Genomic DNA, 26155 nt, shown 5'->3' on the forward strand with positions numbered 1-26155 from the left:
TGCATTCAGTCTGTCTGCGAAACTTAAGCTACCCTGTTTATAGAGATCTGGGAGATGTAGATATGTATGAGTGTGAATATATGTGTGACCGTGTGTGCAACTATTTTTATGCATCCATGCAGATGAACAGCCACAATTAACACCTATCTGAAATCAAAGACTATTGTTAGAAAAATAACTGCATCATTTAATGCTTATCTAAAATAAATCCCATCAAATTCATTAGGCTTACTGTGGAAAAATGTTTTTGGTTTGATTTAAAAAAATAAGATTTTAAAAACTGGACACTAGAGGAACTTAAAGATTACAATTAAAGGAGAAAAACATATGAACTCCATTATAGAATGGAACTAAATATTCTAACACTGGACATATTAAAGGATGTTTTTATTGTAAATCGTGAGAATCACTTGCTTATGCGATCGGTGGTTATATAAATTAGATAAAACTTGATAAATTATATGAAATTAGATAACTGAGATAAAATTAGACAAATAAATATTTTTGAACAATGGTCTCAGAAATTAGTTTTAATAGTGCCAATAGAGACATCTGCCTCTCTGGAGATTGTGTCCAAAAGATGTTATGGAAGAAGAGCAAATTCTACCCAACAAGATCAAGACTGAGAATGATGAGAAGAAAGATATTACACTGGACATAAAAATAGAAACCAGCCTATGTGTTAATAATTACAAGGAATATGCAAAATAAACCAAGAGAGAGACCTGGATAATTTTTCTATATTGGATTTAGAAAAGAGTTTTTAAGAATCTTGTGAAAAAGAAAAAAATGAACATTTTTTTAAAAAAAAAATCAAATTCTATGACATTATTTCAATGAACTAAAAATTAAGAATGTTAGAAGTAAAAGGAAGGAATATAAAGTTGATTTAGTTGATCAAGATATGTTGTTATTTCTGGTAACCTTTAATGGACTTTTGCTGACACCAAGATTGGAAAGGCAGTCTTTTATGGTCTTGTTTATAGATAAGAGAAAGGATATAGGAAGAGGAGATCATTTGTTGTATTTTAAAATGAGGTGATCAGTTACTAAAATTGTTTATAATTGTTGTGGTGAAGGTGGATAATCACTTATACATTTCTCTTCTTTCTACTATATTCTTCCTTTTTTATTTATCTTCCTATATTTTCCTTTTTTCTTTTCTGTATCTTCTACTTTTTCTTTTTATTCTTCAATTTTTTTAGTGTGTATTAGTTTTTAATATTATAATTTATAATCTTTGAATAAAGTTACTATTAAAATGAATTTTAGGGCAGTGGTAGCGAACCTATGGCACAGGTGCCAGAGGCGGCACTCAGAGCCCTCTCTGTGGGCATGCGCGCCATCACCTCAGTCCTAGGCCTTCAGCTGGGTTTTATAAAACCTTTTCACTTTAGGCCTCCGTCGCCGTGTACAAAAAAAAAAGGTTCAATCAATCAGTCAATTTCAACTTCTCACGGGAAAAAAAAAGATATTGCAAAGTTAGAATTGATTGATTGAACTTTTTAGTTCCACCCAGTCTGCCATTACCACTGCAGCCATGCCCACCCAATGGGCCACGCCCACCCAATGGGCCACACCCACCCAATGGGCCACACCCACTCTGCACCCGACGATGCATAACTGGGTTTTGGGTTGTAGTTTGGGCACTCGGTCTCTAAAAGGTTCGCCATCACTGCATTAGGGCTTATCCTTAAATATATAGTTTAAAGCATACAGATTTGCACAAAAACAGTGCTTTTGCCTCTTTATCTCTACAAACAAATAAAATGAAGGCAGGGAAAAGATTTGAAATAAAAAACCAGGCAGATATTTCTTAAGTTCTGTAATTATTGGGCATAGAAGCTCTTTATATCTAGCTATAAAAGTTTATTCCAATTACCTTCAGATTGTTCTTAAAAGAAAACAAACCTCTACTATTAATACACCAGTATTTTGAGGAACATAACATTATTAGCAGTAGAAACCACTTCTGAGTGATCAAGGTTTGAATTCTTTGTGCTGCGTGCTAGAGAGCATCTGACTTGGTTACTGAAAATAGCCCTTACAGTGATAACCTGAATATGAGGCTTACTAATTCAAAGAAGAGATTGAAGGGTGGATACAAGCCAAACCACAATTATCTCTAGAGCCATTTATCCCCAGATACGTTAGAAGGTTCAAAGATAGTTTCGACATGCATTCTGTGTTTTGGCAGAACTCATTTCAAAAGACTTACCTGGCATGTGAACCATTTTGCAATTGCAATTCTCTACCACGTAGCGGGTCTCACAACTGATCCTGCATGCAGTGATGCTATAGATGGGGAAAAATTCCAGGCCAAAATCTGATGAGTGGCACTCACCCCATGGAGGTGGAAGGTATGTCAGCTGTAAGAAAAAGGCAGAGATCCGAATCAACCGGTGGCAAATAATGGCATTTGTTCCTAACCATAAGAATTCTAAACACTCAGAATTCAGTAAAGGTACAGTACTGAATTTCTCTGGGTGATGTTAAAAAAATGCTGACAAAAAGAGAAGTAAAAATAATAGTAAAAGACACTGGTGTTTAAAAAAGCCAATCAGAACGATAAAAACAACATAGATAGTATGGCTCTTTCTTTTCTGGCCACTTCCCCTGGTTTGGTGTATGCACAGGTAATGTTTCTCAAACTTTCTGCAATTGTGGACATTCTAAGAAACACAATTCTGTCTATGTTTTTGCTATTAGGAGCATGGGAACTTTCATTTTTGGAGAGAAGGGTCATGAGTATGGTCGCATTTATGTAGATCTGGCTTTCTCCCTTTTAAAAATTGTTTTTAAATTAATTTTTTTGTATCTCAATTACAAATCTTTTAGTACCAACTGAATTATTTTATGTATCCCATCCCATAACAAAATTTCTGCAAACTGGTTGGTCAAAGTTCCCCAACAGAAATCTCTAGGTATTAAGTAGCTCAGAGAAAGTTCACTCAGTAAACCTATCTTTATTCTTCCTAACCAAAAAGAAAATTAAAAATAAATGATGTAAAGAGAGTCAGGACTATGCCGGTCTGCTAGAAGGACAACTCTTCAGATACTGAAGAGAACAGGATCCAATCTGGTGCGGGGAAAGGAGCTGGAAAAAGTAAGATGGAGCTTGAGAATGGCTTGGATACAGAAGAAATTAAGGGGGGAAAAAACCAATGCATCCCTGGGGAAAAAGCATTTGGACAGCTGTTTGGAATACCCCCAAATACTCCATTTTAATCCCCCATTCCAACCTGTAATGACACAAACCCAAGTGTAGGTAATCTTCCTACTGTCCCCCCAAAATGATAGAACATAAGAAGAAAACAGAAATCAACTTTCTTAGCATGGGGGGAAAGCAGAAATGCACATATACAGTAGTGGCCAAAATTGTGGAAACCTTTTGGGAAAAGTGTACATTTGAGGTTTGATGACTAATAACACCACTTTTTTTGGAGTAGTACCATAAAATTATATATCAATGGAAAAATAATTTAATCAAGAATGTAATGCAATAACTTTTATTAAGGATTTGCTATCAGAATAGCAGTTATAAGGAAGAGAAGTGAAACACATAGAAAAAATGAGATATACAAAAATGATCACCATAGAAAAAACAAGATATACAAAAATTATCACCATGTCAGATAATACTTAGTTGGGTAACCTTTAGCATGAATTACAGCCTTACAACGTCTTCCCATGGAGTGAACCAAGTCCTTTAGTTCTGCAGCTGTTATAATGTGAAACCAAGATTGAATGATTGCTTCTATTAACTGGGTTTTATTGCTGGGTCGCTTCTTTAATCGGCTCCATAGATTTTCAATTGGGTTAAGGTCTGGATTATTCCCAGGCCATTCCAGCAGTGGAATATGATTATCTTGAAACCACTTTTTACACACAGCAGCAACATGACATGGAGCTGAATCCTGTTGAAATATAAATGCTTTATTGTCTTGGAAAAGATCATGTGCGGAAGGCTTCAGTTTGGGTTCAAGTATTTCATTAATGTATTTTTGGCCATTTATATTCCCATTAATCCCACAAATTCTGCCCACACCTTTTGATGTCATACAACCCCAGATCATAAGACTGACTGGGTATTTCACGGTACATGTAATGCAATCAGGATGCAAATCTTCTCTGATTCTTCGTATTTTATGCCATCACTACCAAACAGGGAGATCTTGGTCTCATCACTCCAAATAACACTGTCCCATTGTTCCTCTGTCCAGGTAACGTGGGTTTTAGCCCAGTTTAGTCTTTTCAACCTTTGTTTGAGAGATAAAAGTGGCTTTTTTCATGGAATTCTAGATTTTAGGCCAAATTCCTGCAGTCTGTGCCGAACAGTCTTTGCACTCAACTTCACATTGCATTTCACCATTTCATCTTGTATACATCCAGATGATTTTCTTCTGTCACGTAGACACAGTCTCTTAATTCTTCTATCATCACTTGCTGTTGTGCACCTTTTCCTGCCGTTACCAGTGTGATTTTGTAGTGACTGAGTCTCCTTATACCTGTTCAAAAACTTAGAAATGCCACCTTTAGTTAAGCTTCCACCAATTTTTCTTCTAATTTCTTTATAACTGTAGCCTTGCTCACTTAATAATACTATTTTACATCGCTTTCTGGATGACTAGTAAACTCTTTGCACCATTACTTTAATTTTATTACATTTTACAAGCTCACTAAATGAAAGAACACAAAAAAACCCAACCAACTTGATAGTGATCACATAACCCATTGACAAATGTCCTCCTCTCAGCTTCAATACATGACACCAATAACTGAATCCTACTGTGATCTGATTGGTTCATTGCCAAAACAAGATGACACCTGATTGGCTCTCTAAACACTCATGCTCATTGGCTAAAATCAGATGAAGGAAAGCTACCTGATATCAACCTAAGCAAGTTGTGCTTCCTTTTTCGGGTTATTTGGCTATAACTTTTCATAGAATACAGATAATTGAACAAACTTTGTTGCATTACATTCTTGATTAAATTATCTTTCCATTGATATATAATTTTATGGTATTACTCCAAAAAAGTGGTGTTATTAGCCATCAAACCTCAAATGTACACTTTTCCCAAAAGATTTCCACAATTTTGGCCACTACTGTACATAGAGACAACATATAAGCATCTACCCCTGATTATACTCTCACAGGTACACATACATGTGTACACATACACAGAGAGAGGTCTGTAAAGCAGTGGCCAGAAAAGGGCAAGATGATGATATAAGCCCCACCATCCCCAGGGACAGTCTGTTAACTGGAATATTGTTTGTATCTCATTTTGCTTCCACCTCTGTCTGGATGCAGCTCTGTTTGCACATATCCCGATTAATCCCTGGGGAGAAAGTTGTACATACAAAAGCAGAAACTTAATAAGTTACTTCAGTGGGTTGAAGCCACACCCTGCTTGTTTTCCCTGTCATGGTAAATAAGTGGAATTCACGTGAAAGGACTCAGGATTCTAGCAATCTCAAAAATATACTAGAATCATAAGGTTGGAAGGGCTTTGAAGGTTTTCTAAACCAGGGGTCCCCAACCCCTGGTCTGTGGACTGGTACAGGGCCATGGCAGGCCAGCAACCGGTCCGCACAAACAAGCAAAACCCCATCTGCGGGATGCAGGCAGCACACAAAACCACACCCCCTCCGGTCTGCAGAAAAAACTCTCTCCACGGAACCGGTCCCTGGTGCCCAAAAGGATGGGGACCTCTGCTCTAGACCAATGATATCAGATTTGGAGTAGGGATGAAGGAGAAACTAGAAAAAGAAATATCAAATTCAAAAAATGGGCCAAGGGCTACTGGGAAATTTAAACAGATCATCCCTAAAGTAGAGGCAGTTGAGTGGCAGTAAGAAAGTTAATGACCATTTCTTTCTAAACCCTTTTCCTTTCTGGTTAAATGACCCTGAATGAATACATGCAACCTATCTCTGGTGCACACATACACAAAACCACAAAGATCAATACTAGAAAAGAACACAGACATATGCAATGCATTATTGCATTAGACAAAAGGCAATGCAATCACCTCCTATGGACACTTATGAAAGATTTGGGAAAAAAAGTGCTAGAAGCCATGTCTGCATATTTTTCCTACCTTGTTAGCTATTTATTACTGTATTTCATTTTTGCATTTTTTTTTAAAAAATGGTTACTTGGCCAGGAACATAGTTTCACTTAGTACAGCATATGTAAACTCCAACTTGGTAATTATACTAATTCATTATTGATAGCTTAATAATGCCATAACTTAATCATATTGGCCATTTTCCACACAGACATATCTTACTTTAGAATAGCTGCACAATTTCAAGGGCAGGACTATATATAATATATTGAAATAAATCTTATCGTTGGACTGTTTCCAATTAGGATAGTTCATAATATTATCACCATAAACTGAGCTTAAAAAATACTTGCTAGTAACCATGATAGGTCCAAAAATCTCCTAAATTTACACAATTGTAGGTCACTCTAGAATAGAACAAATCCCATTCAGTCACACAAATGAGCATCCCAGAGAACATTTTATTTATTACAATAAACAAAGAAAGGAAAGAAGACAAAAGAAAAATAATCTATAAAGGCATAAATGTCTCATGTGCAAATCAAAGCCACTCTTAAATGTATATTCTATTATATAATTAAATTATTAATATTTAGTTCACTTGCTATGGAAAATAAGTTGGAAATGAAATTTTTAATGAGCATATGGATCTCCCAGTTGGGATTCCCAATCCTAAAACACTTATTTGACTATAGAAAGAGAAGTAAATTCTTCACTTTACTGGGCAATTGATGCAAATCGGCATCTTCCAAATCCTGTACCATTAATTATTTTCCAATCATAAAAATGCACAATATCCATTTTCACTGACCTCTTAGCTTCCAAATCACTGGTATATATTTTAATGAAATATGAGATTACAAAAATCAGTGAGTTTTCTGGAACATAAGTAATATGTGAAATAACTTTTCTCTGACAAGAAATCGCTGCAGCACAAGATCACACTAAATGAGCCAATGTGGCATTGTAAGTATCACATTTTCATAATTAGCTGAACCTATCAATTTTTTTTCTTGAAAAGATTTGCAATAGCCATTAAATAGTAATTTTTGTAAAATTAATCATTATTTTAAATTTGGAAGTCACATAAATGTGTCATAGAGATGACAAATACACTTGCACTGACATTTATGTACGGGACACCCTGATTCCATATTCTAAATGTAAAGTTAACAAACTGAAAAACAGCAACCTAAGGTAGTTCTAAAATCATTTTTATATATATCTGAATTTCACACAAAAAAGTTTTCCTTCTGCCAATTTACCTTTCCTCTTCTTTTATGGTATACATGTTGAAGATTTCGAAGCTCATCAATGACAAATGATTCCATAAAAGTCTCTATATATATTTATATATATTCTGGGAACTTCAATGATTCTCAGGGCAAATTTGAGTAGATTTGTTTTATAAAGCTTGATTTCACTGGACAACAAAGATTTTGCTTCCTGAATACGTCTGGATGTGTCTTATAGATTTTTGGCTGCTAATTATGAAAATTACCTGTAATTTAACCTATCATGTACTATTTTATAGAAATCTTCTATTTTTATATAATGGCAATGTACACTCTTCAGTTGTTGTTGTTCAGTCGCTAAGTTGTGTCTGATTCCTCACAGTCACATGGACCATAACAGGCCTCCACTATCTCCCAGAGTTGCCCAATTTCATGTTCATTGCATTGATGATACCATCTAACCATCTCATCTTCTGCTGTCTCCTTCTCCTTCTGCCTTCAATCTTTCCCAACATCAGGGTTTTTTCCAATAAGTCCTCTCTTCTCATTAGGTAGTCAAAATATTTGCACTTCAGCTTCAGTATCTCTCCTTCCAAATAATAGTCAGGATTGGTCCATATGATGTTGTTGGTCCACAGATCAAATATGTCATCAATGAGAAGTGGTTTGAAGATTTGTTAGTAGGGCCAGAGAAAATTGCTTGGAAAGCATTCAAGAATGTTGTTGAAAAATTTCTTGGCAACTACAAAGCACAAAACTGCATTCAACTGGTTGATAAATGTCTTATAAGACCATGAAGTACAACATGTCATTGAAGATTCAGTTTCTGCATTCACACAGGAGGGTTTTTTCCTGAAAATCTAGGAACAATCAATAACAAACATGGTGAAAGGTTCCACCAGGACATTGCCACAATGGAAACATGGTATCAGGACAATTGGAATCCATCAATGCTGGCTGACTGTTGTTGGACACTGCAGGAAGAGGCATTAGATATTGAATATGAACAAAAATCAGCAACTAAACACTTGTAGTTCTGTTGAACTCATTCAGTATCTTGGAAAAATTATGTGATTTAATACATTATAATCATTAAAAGTTAATTTCATATTTCTCACAATTCCTACATGATACAGTCATTCTGAAATTACATTTGTGTTCAATTTGAAGGGATTTATCATAATCACCAAAAGTTTTTCAGGAAGCAAACTTCTGAAAAAAATTGTTGTCCAGTGATTTATTTTCATGCAAAATACAACATACTATTAGCAATCTATTGTAAAGATCCTTAAATGGTAAAGATCCAAATCACCAGAGAGACTACCACTAAATTCATCTGGGGAACTTCAGTTGCAGCTCTGCTAATCCCTTTAATAGCTATTAAAAGCCACACTTTTCTTTGGTTGTACTGGAACTTGGGAAACATTTCTCCTGGGGGGGGGGGCACACACCACTGATAACTTTAAAGCTGAACTTCTGTAAGCCAGTATTTAGCGAATTTGCCTTGTTTTTACATGATTTAAGTATTTTGTTTCAACTGTCTTTGTTCTACCTACTTTTGTATTCTAAGCTGCCTACAGGAAGGAAATTATTGGTAGTAAAATGTGATACAGGCATAAATATTAACAACGATTTCAGCTGAAGAAATATGAATGTTCCTCCTCAACTTTAAAATCCAGATAGGTGGGGAAACAAATTCTGTGCCAAAGAAGTTGCATCTGGAATCCTTCACCAACTGGTTGCAAAAACTATACTGTGGGGAGCATGATATACCATCAGAGAAGTTCTTCTAGAGGACAGAATTATCAGTTTCTTTATGACAGGGACAAAATGCCATTGAAGGGCCTCCCTGTCTCATTTACATTCTTCTATCGAGATAATAGCACAGCATCTGCCACCATTCAGTCATCTGGAGAGGAGAGCAACACCCATATGTTGCAGATACTATGATACTGGTGAATAAATATTCGTCAACCCTGATGACCTGGCGTCTGTTCCAGACTGGCTGCTGTGCAAATCTTTGAAGTTGTTTAAAGTGTGCTGCAATATAGATGATGAGCTCGGCAATGATGGAATAAATACATATTTAATTTCAATGTTTCTCAGGAAGCCAGCTCTGAGCTGGTCACATGGCCCTTGAGCTGGCCTAATGTCTGCAGGAAGGCATAGCTTGAATACTTAATTGGGCCTTCCTGGTTGTGCCTTTGATTTGCAGAAATGGCAAGAAGAAAGGCTTGCTTTGCTCTGAAAGAATGCTCGTCAGGGCCACATTTGGGACCTGCAGTGAAACAGCAACCAGAACCTGAAATGTAATGCACATAAAATATTTAACTAGTGAGAGAGAAAAGTGGGGTTCCTAGTGTTTAGGCCAGTGTTTCTCAACACTGACAACTTAAAGCTATGTGGAATTCAACTTCCTGAACCCCTTTGAAATTCTCACATCTTGTCAAGTTGAGAAACACTGGTTCAGACTGATCCAGAGAGACTTTTCTTTGCTATCTAAACCTCTGGAAGAGAAAATAGGATAGAAGAAGAATGATATTATTTATTTGGATCTGACCAATTTAAGTATATGTTTTTCTTTCTTCAGAACTGTATAGATTTATTGAAAGTTCATAGTTCAACTCCTGTAGTCTCCAAGGCAGATTATTTTTGTTTCCTTGCTGCTGGTTAGCCATGCTCAGTCCACAAATTATGCTTTTGTTTTCACTATTGTACACTGATCAATGGACTGAATATCTTTCATACAATCAGGTTATGTTTGAAGTGTATCTCATTACCCACTCTTAAACAAGCACAGTTGAGAAAGATTAGAGCTTAATTTCCTTGATGGCCACTTGCTTGGCCCAAGTAAAAGGGGTCAGGGCCAGACAGTTCTGTTTCTTCAATCTTCTTTTTCTTTAAGAAGTTATACATTGTCACTGGTGCCAAGTGAGGCTTATTTGCTGATATATCAACAGCAAGATACACCAATTTGCTTGGTATCTTAGAACCCCGAACTGTTTTGATATGATGAGCACAGATGACATCGGGTAATATAATTGTGGTCTCTCCCCCCTTTTAAACTACTTCCATCTCTCCCCCCCCAAAATCAAAAGGATTACAGTGGTTACCCACAATACATTTTTACTTCAATAATTTTGCAGCAATCAAGTAAAAGAAACTTAAAGTTTCTATCCCTTAATTGGAAAGAGAAAGACAGAATTTTGGGGATTCCAATTTGATAATGGGATTTGTAATCCAAAAATCTGCTAGACTCTGGCCAAAGGAAAATAGATAGGAATCTCTGTAATCCCACATTTATCAGAATTAATTTGTATCAGTGTTTTTCAAACTTGGTAAATTTAAGGTGTGGATTTCAACTTTCAGAATTCCCAAGCTATCCAACTGAATAATTATAATAATTAAAAAGTAAAATTTTCTTTGCCATGTGGAAAAAATCATATTAAGAATTAATCTGGACATTATCTTTATATATTATGTATCTATGCAGAGATACTCTGAGACAAGAGAAAGTATTCAAATGCATGGTTTCCAAATGGAAGAACTTTGATTCTACCATCAACATAAACTGGTCATTTCCATCTGTCCAACAAAATCAATTTGGTTAACAAGCAACATTAAATAATCTTAAAGAAAAAATGAAGGGAATAAGTTAAGAAATGTATCAGTTGCTATTTGATGGTTTTTGCAAAAAAAAAAAGAAAACGAGGGAGAGAACTCAGATGCAAGTGCTAAACTCAACAGACAATGAGAGCAGATGGACAAAAGGAAATCGTGGGCAGGCTGAAATGGAGAAGCAATTCTACTTGTGTAATCTGATGTGATGTTTCATTAAAGAACAATTATATCTTGTTTTTAGTTCAATATTCAGCAAAAGTCAAGGGTCATATACTCCTTCAACGTTATGGGGAGGAACTTGCAGATAATTATTTGGAAAATAATAGGTTGGAAATGACTCCCCAAAAAATCAAGAAAAAGGATGGATTCAGTGCATAACCAAGAGATCTGAATTTTACCAGATATGTATTTCTATGTAATGTTTAGCTATCCCACAGGACTGAGAACATCATTTATAAAAGGCTGTACATGAATTACTTCAATACAATAAATAATGAGAGTTTTTTCTGTAAAGATTGTGAAGGAATCAACTCTGTTGGGTAAGAGAGAAAGTGCTGGGACAATGTCACTTTTTGATTGCATTGCTTAGTGATGGCAATCCTGGTCCCAAAAGTTATGTCTCATTCCCTCTACCTTATATTGCTGACTTCTCACATGATGATCAAAAAATTACTTCAGTCATATATTCCACAGCAAATTGTTATTTCTGCTGGGATAATGTGAACTGTAGTGCAATGCTTATAGAAAGCAGCAACAGACTGGGAATATTGGTTGGCATAGACCAGAAAAGATAACCAGCTTCCCTTCACATATCTAGGCTTGCCATTCTCACAATCTTTTCCTGTTGGCCAGGCTGACTTGGGAGTGCTGGGAATTGATGACCAAAAGGTTGGAAGGACACCAGGCTGCTTCCTCCTCCTTTAGATGAAAACTCTCTACTGCTTTACTCTCTAGAGCAGACATGTCAAACACAAGGCCCGGGGGCCGGATGTGGCCCGCGAAGTGGTTTCATGTGGCCCATGAAGCCATCCTGGAAACAGTGAGGGAACGGCCCTCACTGCCTTGGCCCTGGCCCAGGCCGGCCGGGAGCCAATGTACAATTTTGTGGTGGCCATCTATGCTGAAACGCATTCAGTCTTAGCTCCAAAAGGCCGTCTAGAAACAGCAAGGAATCAGCCCCTGCCGTGTCGGTCCCGCCCCCTGGGTGCATGCTGGGGAGGTGTCACCCTTTGTGGGGAATGAAGAAATGGACCATGCCTTGGCGCTTGCCCTGATCCAACCCCCTTCTGCCAGAGATCCTCAGATCTGTCCCACTCCTGCCCAGGCCCCCACAGGCACCCTTGACGTGAATGATGTAGAGCTGGCCATGCCTACCCAGTAGGCCACACCCACTCCATGCACACCCACCCAGGCCATGCCCACCCTGGCCACACACCCCCCGAGGGCAACCGCAATGCTGATGCAGCCCTCAATGAGTAAAGTTTACCCTCTAGAGAGTAAAGTTTTGGGACAGACATCTGAGAGCCTTCCCACATCCATTCCACAGCAATCCTTCTATTATTGCCTCTGTCTCTCATGCCAGCTGACGTCTGCCTAATACTGTGCCCTGTGTCAGCTGTTGCCTCTCAATTCACCAACAGTCTATTTTCCGTTATTATAACCCATATACCACATATGGTTCCCAAGTCACAGAATGTATAATGGGAATCCCCATCCTCTTTTCATAAAATCAACCTCAGATATTTTTCTCATATTTTGATGGTCTTTCTCTCTTTCCATATTGCCTGAACATTTCACAAAATGAATCTCAAAGGCCCACTTCAGCCTTCCTACTAAGTATCACTACATCTTCAACCTTTTTGCTTAATTGAAGCTTCTTTAATTTTTATGGCCAAATTGGCAGAAATGGTTGTTTCAGGGAATATTTCATCTTTCTCAACATATTGCCTTTGGCAGCATAATTACTGCAAAGGAAAGAAAGGTTCTGCAGTTTCAGTAATTACTTTCATAATACTATAGTGTGGACTAAACATGTACCAATCCCCCCCCCCCCCAAAAAAAAAGTTTTGAGAAGGCATTATAGACATCTGTCACTCCCTTGTTCCAACAATTGCTGGACCTGGCAAAACCACATTTATGTGAGAACAGTTACTTTTTTATATGTAATTTAGAACTATGACTACATGGACAAAGGCATGTGTTAAGTCCTGGGAATAATGGCGCTTGAGACGATTCATCTCCAACAAGTCTTTATTGTTTGCTCCACTCTACGAACATGGTCTCGTCTCCGTGCGTCCGGAGATAAATATGGGAGACTAGGGGCCCGTTCAAGTTGGTTAGTACTCCGCCCGAAAAGGGCGGAACGCGTACGCGTGTTCCGACCGCGGCGAGTCAGAGGTCCCGGGCAGCTTCTGCAATTGCCCGGGACTCTTGCAACGTCCCGAGCCTGCATCTTGCAGGCTCAGGACACAACAGCATGTAAATGCTGTTGCTGTGCATTTATTTATAAGTAAATAAAAAATAAGGACAAACTCTGCTGAAAGAATCAAATCAATCAATGAGCTGGCAAAACTTTGGCTTCTCCTTGATCTCAAGTAAGACTACGTGTGTGCTTACATTTGAAAAAGCTATAAGTTATGCAACAATGCCAGATTATATATTAGACGTAATTCAGAATATTGTTTCTTTCGTGATATTTCTTCAATGGTAATTTCACATTCATATAAACTGCACAAGGAAGACTAACATGTAGTTTAAACCTCACATGCGGAAACTTCTTTCTTGGAAATCCCCCACACAGTTCTTTCTATGAATGATTCAGAATGAATTAGGCCATAGAATTCTGGGAATTCTTTTTAAAATGCAATTTCAGGATTCTTGCAAGTATAAATTAAAGTATTATAAATCCAATTCAAGTTTCTTCTGTAGCTATGATTTTTTTTTGTTTTCATCATAATTCTTAACCCAAAAGTCAACAGATAAGACCCAATCTCAAGATCAGTCTGCTTTTGTTAAGGTTGTCATCAAAGCATTCGACCAAGGATGCTTTTCTTCTCTTTCTGCCTTAGAAGTAAAACAGGCAGGTACCTAACCTGTCTGAGGAAAATAACTTACCCTTTGTTCTTGCATGGCTACGAAAGTTTGGAAACCAGGTGCCACACCAAACCCCAGTTCTTGAACAAATGGAGGCTCCGACTGACTGTGGATTTGGACTTTGACTCCTGCTTCAAATGTTGTTTCATCTAAAAAGAGAACAGAATACATGAATGAACTAGAGAACACTATGTTCTTTGAGAATTAGTGCTGCATAGAAGCTAAGCTATATCACCCATCACCTTGTAAAATCATATAGTCTTTTTAATGTGTATGTGTAAAATATACTGTGGTGCCAACTCATAGAAAGAGTCCAATGCTACTACAGAAACATAGGATAGCACCGGTAAATTCTCAATGCCAAACCCAAAATGAGAAAGCTTAATTTGTGTGTAAACCAAAGACAAAGAATTCTCTTAAGCCCCAAAGGTTTCCTCTGGGAAATCATTTATAATTCTATTTTTAATCTCTCTTTCGGTGCAGATATTATATCATGATGAAATCCATACTACTCTATCAATTCCCTCACCCTTTTTTTTAGTAGAATAAGTCCATTACAGAGTTTTTCTTACTAGTTGCCTATAATTAAGCTGTCTCCCATAAACTGGCTGACATTAACGTTGAAGCTCAGTAAAGCTCCCAGGATAATTGATCATTGGTTCGATTTTTTTCTGAGTTTGGAAACTATGGAGACTTAACTCCGTGGCATGGACAAAACAGCAGTGTTTTAAATCCTTCGTTTCTGCATACTTACATCTAAAATTGACCGCTTTGTATTACCTGATTAACTACATCTGAATTTGTTCCGTATAACTCATATATGAATGGTTTTCAAAAAGTGGATTTAAAGCTTAAACCTGATGCTAGTGGAAAATGCAACTAACCTCCATTTCTGGCAAATAACACCCTATCTTGCAAGAAGCAACAAATAAATTGATGCATGTATTACTGATACATGACAGCATTGAGGATCCATTTTTCCCTACAGATTATCTGGGAATTGGGGTCACTGAGCTGTCAAACACATTCTCTGCCTGTTTGGGAACTACCAGCTAGTAACTCTTTATGGCATTCTCTGCATGTTTGTTCACATTTCACAATACTTTTCCATATTCAAGAGAGCATTTTGTTTCCCTCTGTTCATTTCAGCTCACCTGACAGCAGCCCTCTAGGAACTCAGCTGTCTGCTTGAGTTGCAGATGGGAGTGCTGCACAGGCAATTCCAATACTTCCTTCATATTTGGCAAAAAATACCACAGAGGGGGAAAAACTTTCTAGTTTAAATCTCCTTGACAATGAGGTCATTTTCCTCAATTGGTTAATTTTAGTTGTATACTCACAAAACAGAATAATGAATTGATAGAGGTGGAAGTGAAAGGTGGAAATACAACTGGAGTCTCTTTCACAAAATGTTTTAATGCTGTGCTTTTACAGATGCAGCAGAAAACACAGTAGATTTGGTCAGATTGGTTCAGTTTATAAATGCTGTAAAGTTTTTTTTTTCTGGTGCGGCCTTCATTTCTACAGAAACATCTCAAAGATAAACATGATTTTATTTTTAAGAGAGCCCAAACAGAGACACAAGAATTCCTTTATATCATGTTGAAAAGCTTCTTTGGCAATCTGTGATGTTCATGAATATCAGTTATACAATTTGGGTGAAAGGAAGAGCATTCAGCTCTTCAGCAATCTGCACCACTTCAAATAACACTAGATTGTGTATATGTGTGTGTATTTATAAAATCTATAGAAAATGTATGTGTGTGTGTGTGGGGCGGTCGGCGGCGGTGGCTGGCGTTTCGGTGGGGCAGTCGGCGGCGGCGGCTGGCCTCCCCGGGCGGGCTCCCACACCCCGCCAGCGGATGGCACGCCTGGTGGGGCGTGACATGCGGCCCCCTCTACCACGGCTCCTCCTGGAAGAGAAACAGATACACACTTAGCGCCACCTGTCAATGCCCCTGGCTTGTCCGGGTGTTCATGATGAAAGGTCCGGACTAACCGAGGGGCGTGAACGTCCTGCTCCCCCACCCAGGACGCCTCGGTGAGGGGGTACCCTTTCCACCGGAGTAGGTATTGCACCCTTCCCCGGCGGACCCTGGAATCCAGGACCTCCTGCACCTCGTACTGCGACCCGGTGACTGGTCCCGGTGCTGGTTGTGGGGGCCCGGCTGCCAGTTTTAAGAGACTCCCGTGAAACACGGGATGCACTTTGCCCAGGAAAGGGGGCAATCTCAGGTGGACAGTCACCGGGTTGAGTACCTGGACTATTTGGAACGGTCCAACGTATTTAGGACCCAGTTTCTTACAGGGCACCCGGAGGTTAAGATATTTGGTGGCTAGGTAAACCCAGTCCCCCACCTTGAAGGCCTGATGCTCTGCCCGTTTTTTATCGGCCTGTGCCTTTGCGGCCGCCTCAGCCTTGAGCAACGCCTCTTTAACCCTTCCCCAGAGGCCTGCTACCCGTGTTGCCCATGCTTGTGGGGTGTGTGGAGTGACCGCCCCTTGGGCCCACTCGGGGATGGGGACAAACTCCACCCCATGTACCACCCGAAAGGGAGTGAACCCAGTGCTGCTGTGCACGGTGTTGTTGTAGGCGGCTTCCGCAAACGCCAGGAGGTCCACCCAATCGGTCTGCCGGAATGATACGTAGCTACGGAGGTAGCGTTCCATCATGGCGTTCGCTCTCTCTGCTGCTCCGTTGGTGCTGGGGTGGTACGCCGAGCTGAGGCCCTGGGAGGTTCCAAGGAGCTGAAGGAAGTTCCGCCAAAAGCGCGCCGTGAACTGCACCCCCCGATCCGAAATTATACGCTGTGGCACCCCGTGCAACCGGTACACGTGTTGGATGAACAGTCGGGCGAGGCGTTGGGCCGACGGCAGGCCCCGGCACGGAATGAAGTGGGCCTGCTTCGAAAATAGGTCGATGACAGTCCAGATGACGGTGTGGCCACGATTATCTGGGAGGTCAACGATGAAGTCCATAGCCAGTACCTCCCACGGCTGTGTTGGGTCGGCCACCTTTTGCAGCAGGCCCATTGGCTTCCCCACCCGTGGCTTAGCAGTGGCACATATGTGGCAGGCCTTTACATATGTTTCCACGTCCGGTTTCATCCGGGGCCACCAGAACTGCCTCCGCACCAGATGTAAGGTCTTAAGGAATCCAAAGTGTCCGGCCTGCTTGGCGTCATGGCACCGTTGGAGGACAGTATGTCGTAGGGCCTCGGGGACATACAGCTTGTCTCCCCTCCAGGCCACCCCCCCCAGTGTCAAGAGACCCGGGTGGTCCCGCAACCAAACATCGTTCCGTACAGCTGCTTGTAGGTCCGGGAGCACCCCCTCCGCCACTGTACAGGGGCCTGCTCGTTCGGGGGTTTGGGTGTATGGCGGCACGATTGCTTGCACCACTTCGTCACGTTTGCTGTGGTATTGGGGCATACGTGACAAAGCGTCCGCAAGGAAGTTCTTCCCACCGGGTACGTACTTGAGGGTACCGGGCTAATCAGGCTGACTTACTGTCACACCGTCCGTTGAAGTTTTTTCGGTCTGAAACAAGGTCAGCACTGGGAGTGGCTTGCTCCCAGTGCTGTAAATAGAGGTGCCACGCCCCAGCCTCCCGCCCTCCGCCCTGCCCTGATTAAAGTTCCTTCAGTCCAACCCCGCCCCTCCCCAGAGTTCGTCATGCCCCACTGCCTCACCTGGTCTTCCTTCCCAGCCGCTCCCTGGCCACCAAAGTCCCGGGCCGGTCCCCACGGATGCTCCGGCATTGCCGCTCCACCGCGGTGGGTAACAGCTGGCTGGCGCGACCCCTCCCCCACCGCAGCCTTCCTGGCCTGGCCCAGCCCGGTTACGGCGTCCTTGGCCCCTCCGGCGCTGTTGGTGACGGCCCGGCCTTGCGCAGCGTCACCCGGCTCCGCCCCATCGTACGGCACCTCCAGCACCCCTCCGCCGGCTGTCTTCGGCGGTTCGGGTTGCTTTGGCCCTGGCATGACGGCGGAGAGCAGGCAGGAGGGGGGAGGCGTCGCCGCTGGATCCCCGGCGGCGAGGCGTGCGGGCCGCTGGGCTTCCGGGTATGTGCTGGGCCGNGTTTCGGTGGGGCGGTCGGCGGCGGCGGCTGGCCTCCCCGGGCGGGCTCCCACACCCCGCCAGCGGATGGCACGCCTGGTGGGGCGTGACACCGAGGAGATAACAAGGTTGACAAGCAGAGGAGAAGGAGGAGGAGGAGTGATTCCAAAGACGCACTTGACAAGCAACCCATGCGCACTTGACAAGCAACCCATGGGCGCACCTGACAGTGGGACAAGGGGGGAGTAAGAGACAAGAACAAAGGGACAGCCAACCCCCAGAGGTTTACACACGTGTAAGGAAAGTAACAGGATTGGTAAACGGGGGAATGACACCCGAAATACACACGATAAGCAGTTTTGCAACATGGAGACAAGTTAAGACTAAGGGGGTGGGGAAAGACGAACAGGAGCAATCTGACAGCCAATCTCCAGGTGCTCGCATATGCATCAAGAGAACAATAACAACTAGAGGGGGGAGAGCAACTTTAGAAACGGCCCCTTTAAGAACAACACGGCCGATGCTAACGAGAGGACCAATGACCCGATTGAGGGTCAAGGTGCAGAGGCAGCCAGTCACATAAAAACGGACTCCTAGATCCAGCATTTTATACTCTGACGATGTCGGCAGTGTGGCCAATGAAAGCTCAATACTTTTGTAGATTAAACAGCTTTGTTTATGATTTTATTCTGGTGATCGTTTTTTATCTATTCCTTGTTTATATATATATGTGTGTGTGTGTGTGTGTGTGTGTGTGTGTATACATACACACAAAATATATAAATATAATATATATAAGAAGGCATGCATCTTAGTTCCAATAGACTACACTGTTGCACTGATCAGCAACAGCCATATTTCAAGCTCAGCCCTGTCTGGTCAATATGCCTACCATCTGGGCTGATTATTTTCTTGAAAGTTTCACTTTGCACACATCTGTGAAAGACAATCTGGCACATCACACTCAAGCTGTCAAAGTGTGTGTGTATAGAGACACTTCGATTTATCATTACAGCTTCCCATTGTTATTTTTTCATGCTGTTATTATGGCTCTCTGATGTGCAAAGAACAAAGCCTACTATTTGTCAAGGAAAGTACCAGGAGAATCAAAAATACAGCAGAGAAAAGACCCAACTAAAGGCCAAAACTGGAGTTGAGTATGAATGCTGAATTTCAAAACTGTATATACCGTGGTGGTTGCCAAGACCTCAGTGGTATTTAAGATAGGCTGAAGATCAGCTCTTTAGTTAGGTCTTTATAGGATTTTAAAAACTGGTGAGCAGTTGAAAATGTAGACATTGTGCAAGACATAAAATTACTGTTATCTCCAGCTGCAAGGCTATGCTCAGCAATACTTTTGAGCAAGAAAGACCATTTTCAGGAGTATAATAATAGAACACAAAGGTCCATTTGCAGAGTGGACTAGTAACATACCCATTATTACTATATCCTCCACTGCACTTTGCTATTTATTATGTTTTTATCCAATTGCTATAAATAAAATGACTCTTAGCTGTTTACACAATATAAAACAGTGGTTCTCAACCTTTTTAATGCTGCGACCCCAACCGGTCGTAAGTCGAGGACTAAACCGGTCGTAAGTCGAGGACTAAACCGGTCGTAAGTCGAGGACTAAACCGATCGTAAGTCGAGGACTACCCAAGCGGACGTAAGTCGAGGACTTTCCCTGCCCGGGAGCGCCGCGCATGCGTGGTTCCGCCCCCTGCGCCGGCCGAGGCGTATCTGGCAAGCGGCAGAGACGGAGCAGGCCGACCACCAGCTGGCCCAGCCCAAGGGAGGTAAGGCACCCGCTGGAAAAGGGGAAAAAAATGGTGGACAAAAAAAATGGCGGACAAAAAAAATGGCGGACAGCCTTGCTTGGCGACCCCCATGAAATGGTCGATCGACCCCAAATGGGGTCCCGACCCACAGGTTGAGAACCACTGATATAAAACATCATAAAAATACCCACAGTATAAATTGAAAACAATTAAGCAAAATCATATCATTTAAAACTAACCTCCACAATTAAATGGATGGTCAGATCTAAGCTAAAATATTTTATGAAACAAACTCTGACATGCGTTGCGAGACGGGATGCAGGAAGGCAGAGCTCTGCCTTCCACGCCTGATTTCGCCCTGCTGGGGGCCCTGAAAAGGGCCTAAAGTCACCCCGAGGAGGTGAAGAAGGATGGGTGCGTTGTTGATCAAACGGAGAGATGGCAATATCTCCATTTGGTCAAAGGAAAGCCCTCTAAATTAGCTGCTGACAACCGAAGAAAAAAGCGTTAATTAGCACACCGTAAACAGATGTTTTGACTAGATGAGAATATTGACCCTTTCTTTACTATTTTACAACTGAATTTCCTGGGAAAGGCTCCCAAGAAGCTTAAAGTGAATGGAAGCGGCATTTTAATTTTTTTAGGGGGGACAGAAATGTACAATACTGAAGTGAAAGTAATACAAAGCTACAGTTTTGATAAATCTGAGAACTGACATAAATTGTTAAGATTTTCTCTTTGGAAAAAAAATTATTGAGGTGAAATATAAGAAATCAACCCTTTGTTTTAAGAGTGGAAAATGGACGTTGAATGACATCTAGTGGTTGATTTGAGTACAGCACTATAACTAGCTCTTGGCTGCTTGGTGAATTTCAGCTTAAGGGAGAATAGCTGGCAATAAAGGAAAATATTTTGGCATAGCTATCATCCTGACCTTCTTGGACTATAAATACCTACTGAGCTTGGACTTTTAATCTCAAGAGCTAGTGGGAGAGAAAGAAAAAAATGACTTTTGAATACATCTGGCTACAGGGAAGTTGAACATTTTGAACACTTGGAACATTACAATCGTGCCTGACTGATAATTTTCAGGATATTTGAGACAAAGGATTACTATAAAATATTGCTATTAGGACTGGATTATAAAGGCTATATATAAAGACCAGGGTAGAGGAAATTTTGTTCAACTCTTACTGAGACTGGTGATACTAGAGGATTTCTAGGAATGATGCCTTAAGAAAAAAAAATACCTTTCAGAAGGAAATACTCTTATGCTACAGCAAATTCATCAAACAATTGTTGCACACAAAGAGAACATAAAAAGAAACCATAATGAAACTAAAAATAACCTAGATGATATAAAGGACCAAATCTCCAAACTGAAACTACAACTGGAAAGCTCCCAGACAATGGCTACAAAGTATGAACAAATAAATCAGAAATTAGAGGGTGAAGCAGAAGAAATAGACCTAAAGATGGAGGAGATAGGAGAAGGGAAATATGGAGTGCCATACACAAATAAAATACTTCAAGACCTATCTATAACAATGAAAATACAAAAGACCCTTTACTTCTTTCTCCAAAATACACTTGATGACAAGGAAGAAGATTCTAGAAAATGGAATATAGAGTGGGCAGGGGAAATGTCTAGGGAATGTGGGTAGGTGGAGTTCCCCCCCAAAAAATACTCTACCTAAATTGTCTGCCTCATGCCAAGCAGCTTGCACAAAAATAGAAAGAAAATTCTTGGGCGATTTAATTGCTCTGGCCTGGAAAGCTGCTTGGCAAAGAAAGAAAGCGAGTGTTAGACTTAAAAAACAGAGGATTTGATCTATCAGAGGGGGCACTATATATACTTGTTTGAATATGATGAAAAGAACAGATGACCCTTAGATATAACTAGATTTTTATAATGGAAGATATGATTTAGAATTAAAATAGCATTTTTCCCTTTTTTATATGGGAAATTTGATAATAAGAGGATTGGTATGAATAATTTTTTTAGCTATATAAATGTAATTAATATTGAGAAAATCATAACTGACGAAGATATTTTAAATACTGAAATCAAACTTTAATAAGAGCACGAAAAACAAGATATTGACTTATGAATTGATATTATTGTTACTTCTATAATATTAGTAAAATATGATGAAGATTATATATAATTTTGTATACATCAATAGTATTAAGAATTGTAATTGTTTAATGAGGGGGAAAGGAAAAAATATGGGGAAGAAAGGAAGATCAAGGAAAAAATACTGGATTGTGCAGTACTGAACAGATTTATATTGAAGAAATTAATGTTAAATATGTGAACGCAGACAACATGTTGTTTACCAAGCTTTAAAGATTGTAATTTTTTAAAAAATTAATAAAACCTATATAAAAAAAGAAACAAACTCTGACATAAATTGAATGCAATCAGCAAGAAGGTCAGTCTGATTTCAATTGGAAGACTTTGAGGAGGCCAGCACTGCTACTGAAAAGCAACACCTTTTGAGATAAGATAAGATAACCTTAATTGTCATTTTTTTTACTGTGGGCACAAAAATGAAATTTAATTGCCCACTCTAGACCCACATCCCTACATATACGTAGCAAATAAATATTAAATATTGTCCATCTTGAATATACCTGTATAACGGAAGGAGGAAGCTTGAGAGTTCGCAAGGTTAATGCTGTGTGGAATGAAACTATGGCTGAATCTGGATGTTCTGCTTCGGATACCACGAGGCCTCCTCCCGGAAGGTAACAAGGAAAACAGGTTGTGAAGAGGACGTGTAGCATCCCAGATAATCTTACAGACCCTGCTCAAGCAATGTTTCTGTGCTATGTTCTGGATGGGAGGGAGGGAGCTGCCAATGATCTTTTCGGCTATCCTCACCACTCTCTGCACTGCCTTCCTGTCTGATGTTGTATGACAGGATGCTCTTGATTGTCCCCCTGTAGAAAGTGGTAAGGATAGGAGAAGAAAGTTGTGCTTTTCTCATGCGACGCAAAAAATGTAGGTGCTCCTGTGCCCACTTCACCAGTGTCTCACTGTTGAGCGATCAAGCCAGCCTACTTGTTAACTGCACACCCAGGAATTTGATGCTGGTAACCATCTCCACAGGTGAATCATTAATGCACAGAGAAATGTGGCTGTGCCTGTCTTTTCTGAAATCGACAATGATCTCTTTGGTTTTCCGGTATTTAAAACTAGGCTGTTTTCCTTACACCAGTTCATCAACCCCTCAACCTCCTTGCAGTAAGCACCCTCATTGTCATTTTAACTTCAGCTCATTTTGATTTTCACAAATGGAGAACTATAAGCAGTTTCTTCTCTGTTCAAGTTGGAGTTAACAAACCTGCAGGTACTTAGGTACTGAACTATAATGGGGTTTATATGTCAAACCCAGCACTTTAATTGCAGCTAGAAGTCAATCAGTAGTTCAAGGATAACATGCTCCTGGCAACACGTGTAAGCTAATACATGGGCCATTGCATTTTACAGTAGTTTTCAGATGCAATTTGAAAGTAGTCCCATATAGACAGTGCTGCAGTAGTCTAAGCAGATGGTAATGACGACATGAGTTATGTAGCAAGGTTCTCTTGCACTCTTGGTATACCAGCTGAAGCTAGGCAAAGGCCCATGTAATCATGTCTTCTAATTATTGTTTCAGCAGGAGCCCTCCTTTAAGATAGTGCCTTCCCATTAGAAGAAAGACTGGCGTTAGCACAGCCTTAATGGACAAACACTACTGTCTTTCCTGGGTTCAACTTCAGATTGTTCGGCTCCATCCAGACCCTGATGTATTATTGGCAGATCTATCTCCTACTCAGTTTAGCAGGATGGCTGAGCTGGCTCACTCCTTCTAAAACTTATCTCCTTTGAAAATAGTTCACATCTCATTTATAAAGGATGGGGAGCTCTTTACAAGTGGATAAGGTGCAGGGTGAGGAAGAAGGATCTTTTCCATTGTGACCTAGTTTGCACAAATGTGGCAGAGTGTTAATGGTGATGTGCATTTGAAGCACAGTACAACAAACATCTCATTAGAAATAATGGTTAAATAATTAGCTGTAAATCTGAATGTGAGTGCCCTCAATTCACCCAATATTTCAATAAGATTCGTATACTTGCACCCTTCTGGATCTTATTAATCATTCATAACAACACCCATCAAAATTTGTAATGAGAGAAAAGTATTGCTACCAGTGCTGGCTGCTTGTGAAGCTCCAAGTGCAGTTTGACAAAAGATGCATTATCCTCAATAGACGAAAATATCTGTAGCTCAGGGTTAAACTGTGAAGTCCTTGGTGCTTGGTTGTTTTGTTGCAGATGTTCATTACTGAACTAGGTAACATTATCAGTGCTAGGAGGGAGTGGGATTTGCTGTCTGTTTATATACAAATGGCTTGTATAGTTGTGGTGGTTCCTTGATTAAGGTGTTGTTTACTGTTTGATTGTCTGAGTTGGTAGTTCCTTGATTGTTTACTTACCTAGACAAAAGAAAAGTATTATTTGCCATCAAATCCGAGGAAAATAACCAGAGCAGCTTATTTGTAATGAAATCTAATTCATCTGTGTTGCTCGGTGCTGGTATCTTTGCTAGTAGATTCTTGACTGCTTGGATCAAAGTAAGTTTTTTTTTCCCCATGGAACTTTTCATATCTGACTAGATTACTGTCCACCACCATTTCTGGCTGTCTGAGCTTAAAATAAAAAAAATCTGTTCAAGACTTCACCCCCCCACACCCACCCACTTGTGTCCCAAAAAAGAAATTGGGAAAATAAAGATGATTTCTACATCATAAAAAATATGCAGAAAAGTAACAATAGAGGAGTTTTCACTTATTTTTTTTACATCGTGAACAATCTACTAGTTAAATGCGGTTTAACTAGTATCTGCTATCTTTGGAGGCTCTTTAGAATCAACTCAGTATTGGATTCAACAAACACAGATATCTTCTGATTCTGTGGTATCATAAGCCAATTGTTCAGTTTGTTTCTATCTAGTAGATTCAGATTAGACTTGTATCAACTGAAATTCCTGTTGCGACCATGTGTCTCTGTATAACTAGTAACAGTCTTGTTCCTCAAAACCCGTTTCTGGTTATCTGTTCTCCTCTGAGATTGAATTTTAAATCTAAAATTGGAAATATGCATATCAGTTCTCTTTTCACCTGGCCAAATTCCAGTTTTGGCTGATAAAAAAGCAGGTGTATTCCTGGAGCTGCCAAAAAAGCAAATTATAATAAGAACCTATAGTCAATAAAGCTCAATAGTCACAGATACAGTGGTGGGATTCAGCTGGTTTGCACCAGTTCGGTAGAACTGGTAGCTAATTTTTTTAATAATATATTTTATTGATTTTTTTTTAACATAGTCACCTTAATATTTGGTAAACAGTGCATTGTCTGGGTTTACATTTAAAAATCATTCACTAACACTAAATTTCTATGATCTATATCCACATAATAGCTTTACTTGATTTCCTGTTTTTCCCATAATGTTCTCTTTTGCCAACCTTAAGTTAATATAATTCTTGTTGTTTTGGTAAATAACAATTGGGTATAAATTTTTTTCTTATATTTCTACAGATAATAATCACATCAATATAATATTTCTTTTCTATCTAGTCATTCTGGTTGTCTCATCATAGATCCTGTTTACAGTTCTTGTTTACATTTGTTTTTCCCACAATGTTCAAGACATTCTTACTGCTTAAGATTTTCTCAAAGTTAATTATATTTAAATATTTAAGTCTATTTTTCTCATGTAAGCCATCCCAATACTTTTACCTTTCTTAAGGAATAAATAAGACTAAAAAAAGAAAAAAGAAGAATAAAAATAAAAAAAAATAAAAATACAGTATCCTATTTAAAATACATGTTCCTCCTAAGCTAATACATATTTATTTCCAAAAAAATTCTGTTCTTTTTTTACCATAATTAAAATATGTTTAATCTTTAAATATTCCATTTAATAAATCTAGTCATCTCTAGTCTTTTAACTCTTATTGAAGACATTTTTTATCCATTGTAGTTTTCTTAAAGTCAATCACTTTAAATATCTAAAACATTTCCTTTATATAAGCCATTTCAACTCCGAGACCGCCTTCTGCCACAGATTGCCTCCCACCGGCCGATACGCTCCCACAGAGAGGGCCTCCTCAGGGTGCCGTCAGCCAGACAGTGTCGGCTGGCGACCCCCAGGGGGAGAGCCTTCTCTGTCGGAGCACCCACCCTCTGGAACGAGCTGCCCCCAGAGATCCGGGTGATCCCGGATCTCCCCTCCTTCCGC

General features: G+C 39.9%; 1 protein-coding gene across 1 annotated transcript in view; it reads right to left on the reverse strand.

Annotated features, from left to right (window-relative positions):
• ASIC2 (acid sensing ion channel subunit 2) overlaps positions 1 to 26155 on the reverse strand; it is a 187221-nt gene that overhangs the window by 11754 nt on the left and 149312 nt on the right. Inside the window, exons 3-4 of the mRNA XM_015832207.1 lie at positions 14048 to 14175; positions 2219 to 2369 (exon numbers count right to left, since the gene is read on the reverse strand). Coding sequence (XP_015687693.1) covers positions 2219 to 2369; positions 14048 to 14175 — 279 coding nt within the window. The remainder of the gene's footprint in view (positions 1 to 2218; positions 2370 to 14047; positions 14176 to 26155) is intronic.

This window comes from Protobothrops mucrosquamatus, unplaced genomic scaffold (genome assembly GCF_001527695.2).
Source record: "Protobothrops mucrosquamatus isolate PMUCROS unplaced genomic scaffold, P.Mucros_1.0 scaffold1, whole genome shotgun sequence".
NCBI classification, from domain to species: domain Eukaryota; kingdom Metazoa; phylum Chordata; class Lepidosauria; order Squamata; family Viperidae; genus Protobothrops; species Protobothrops mucrosquamatus.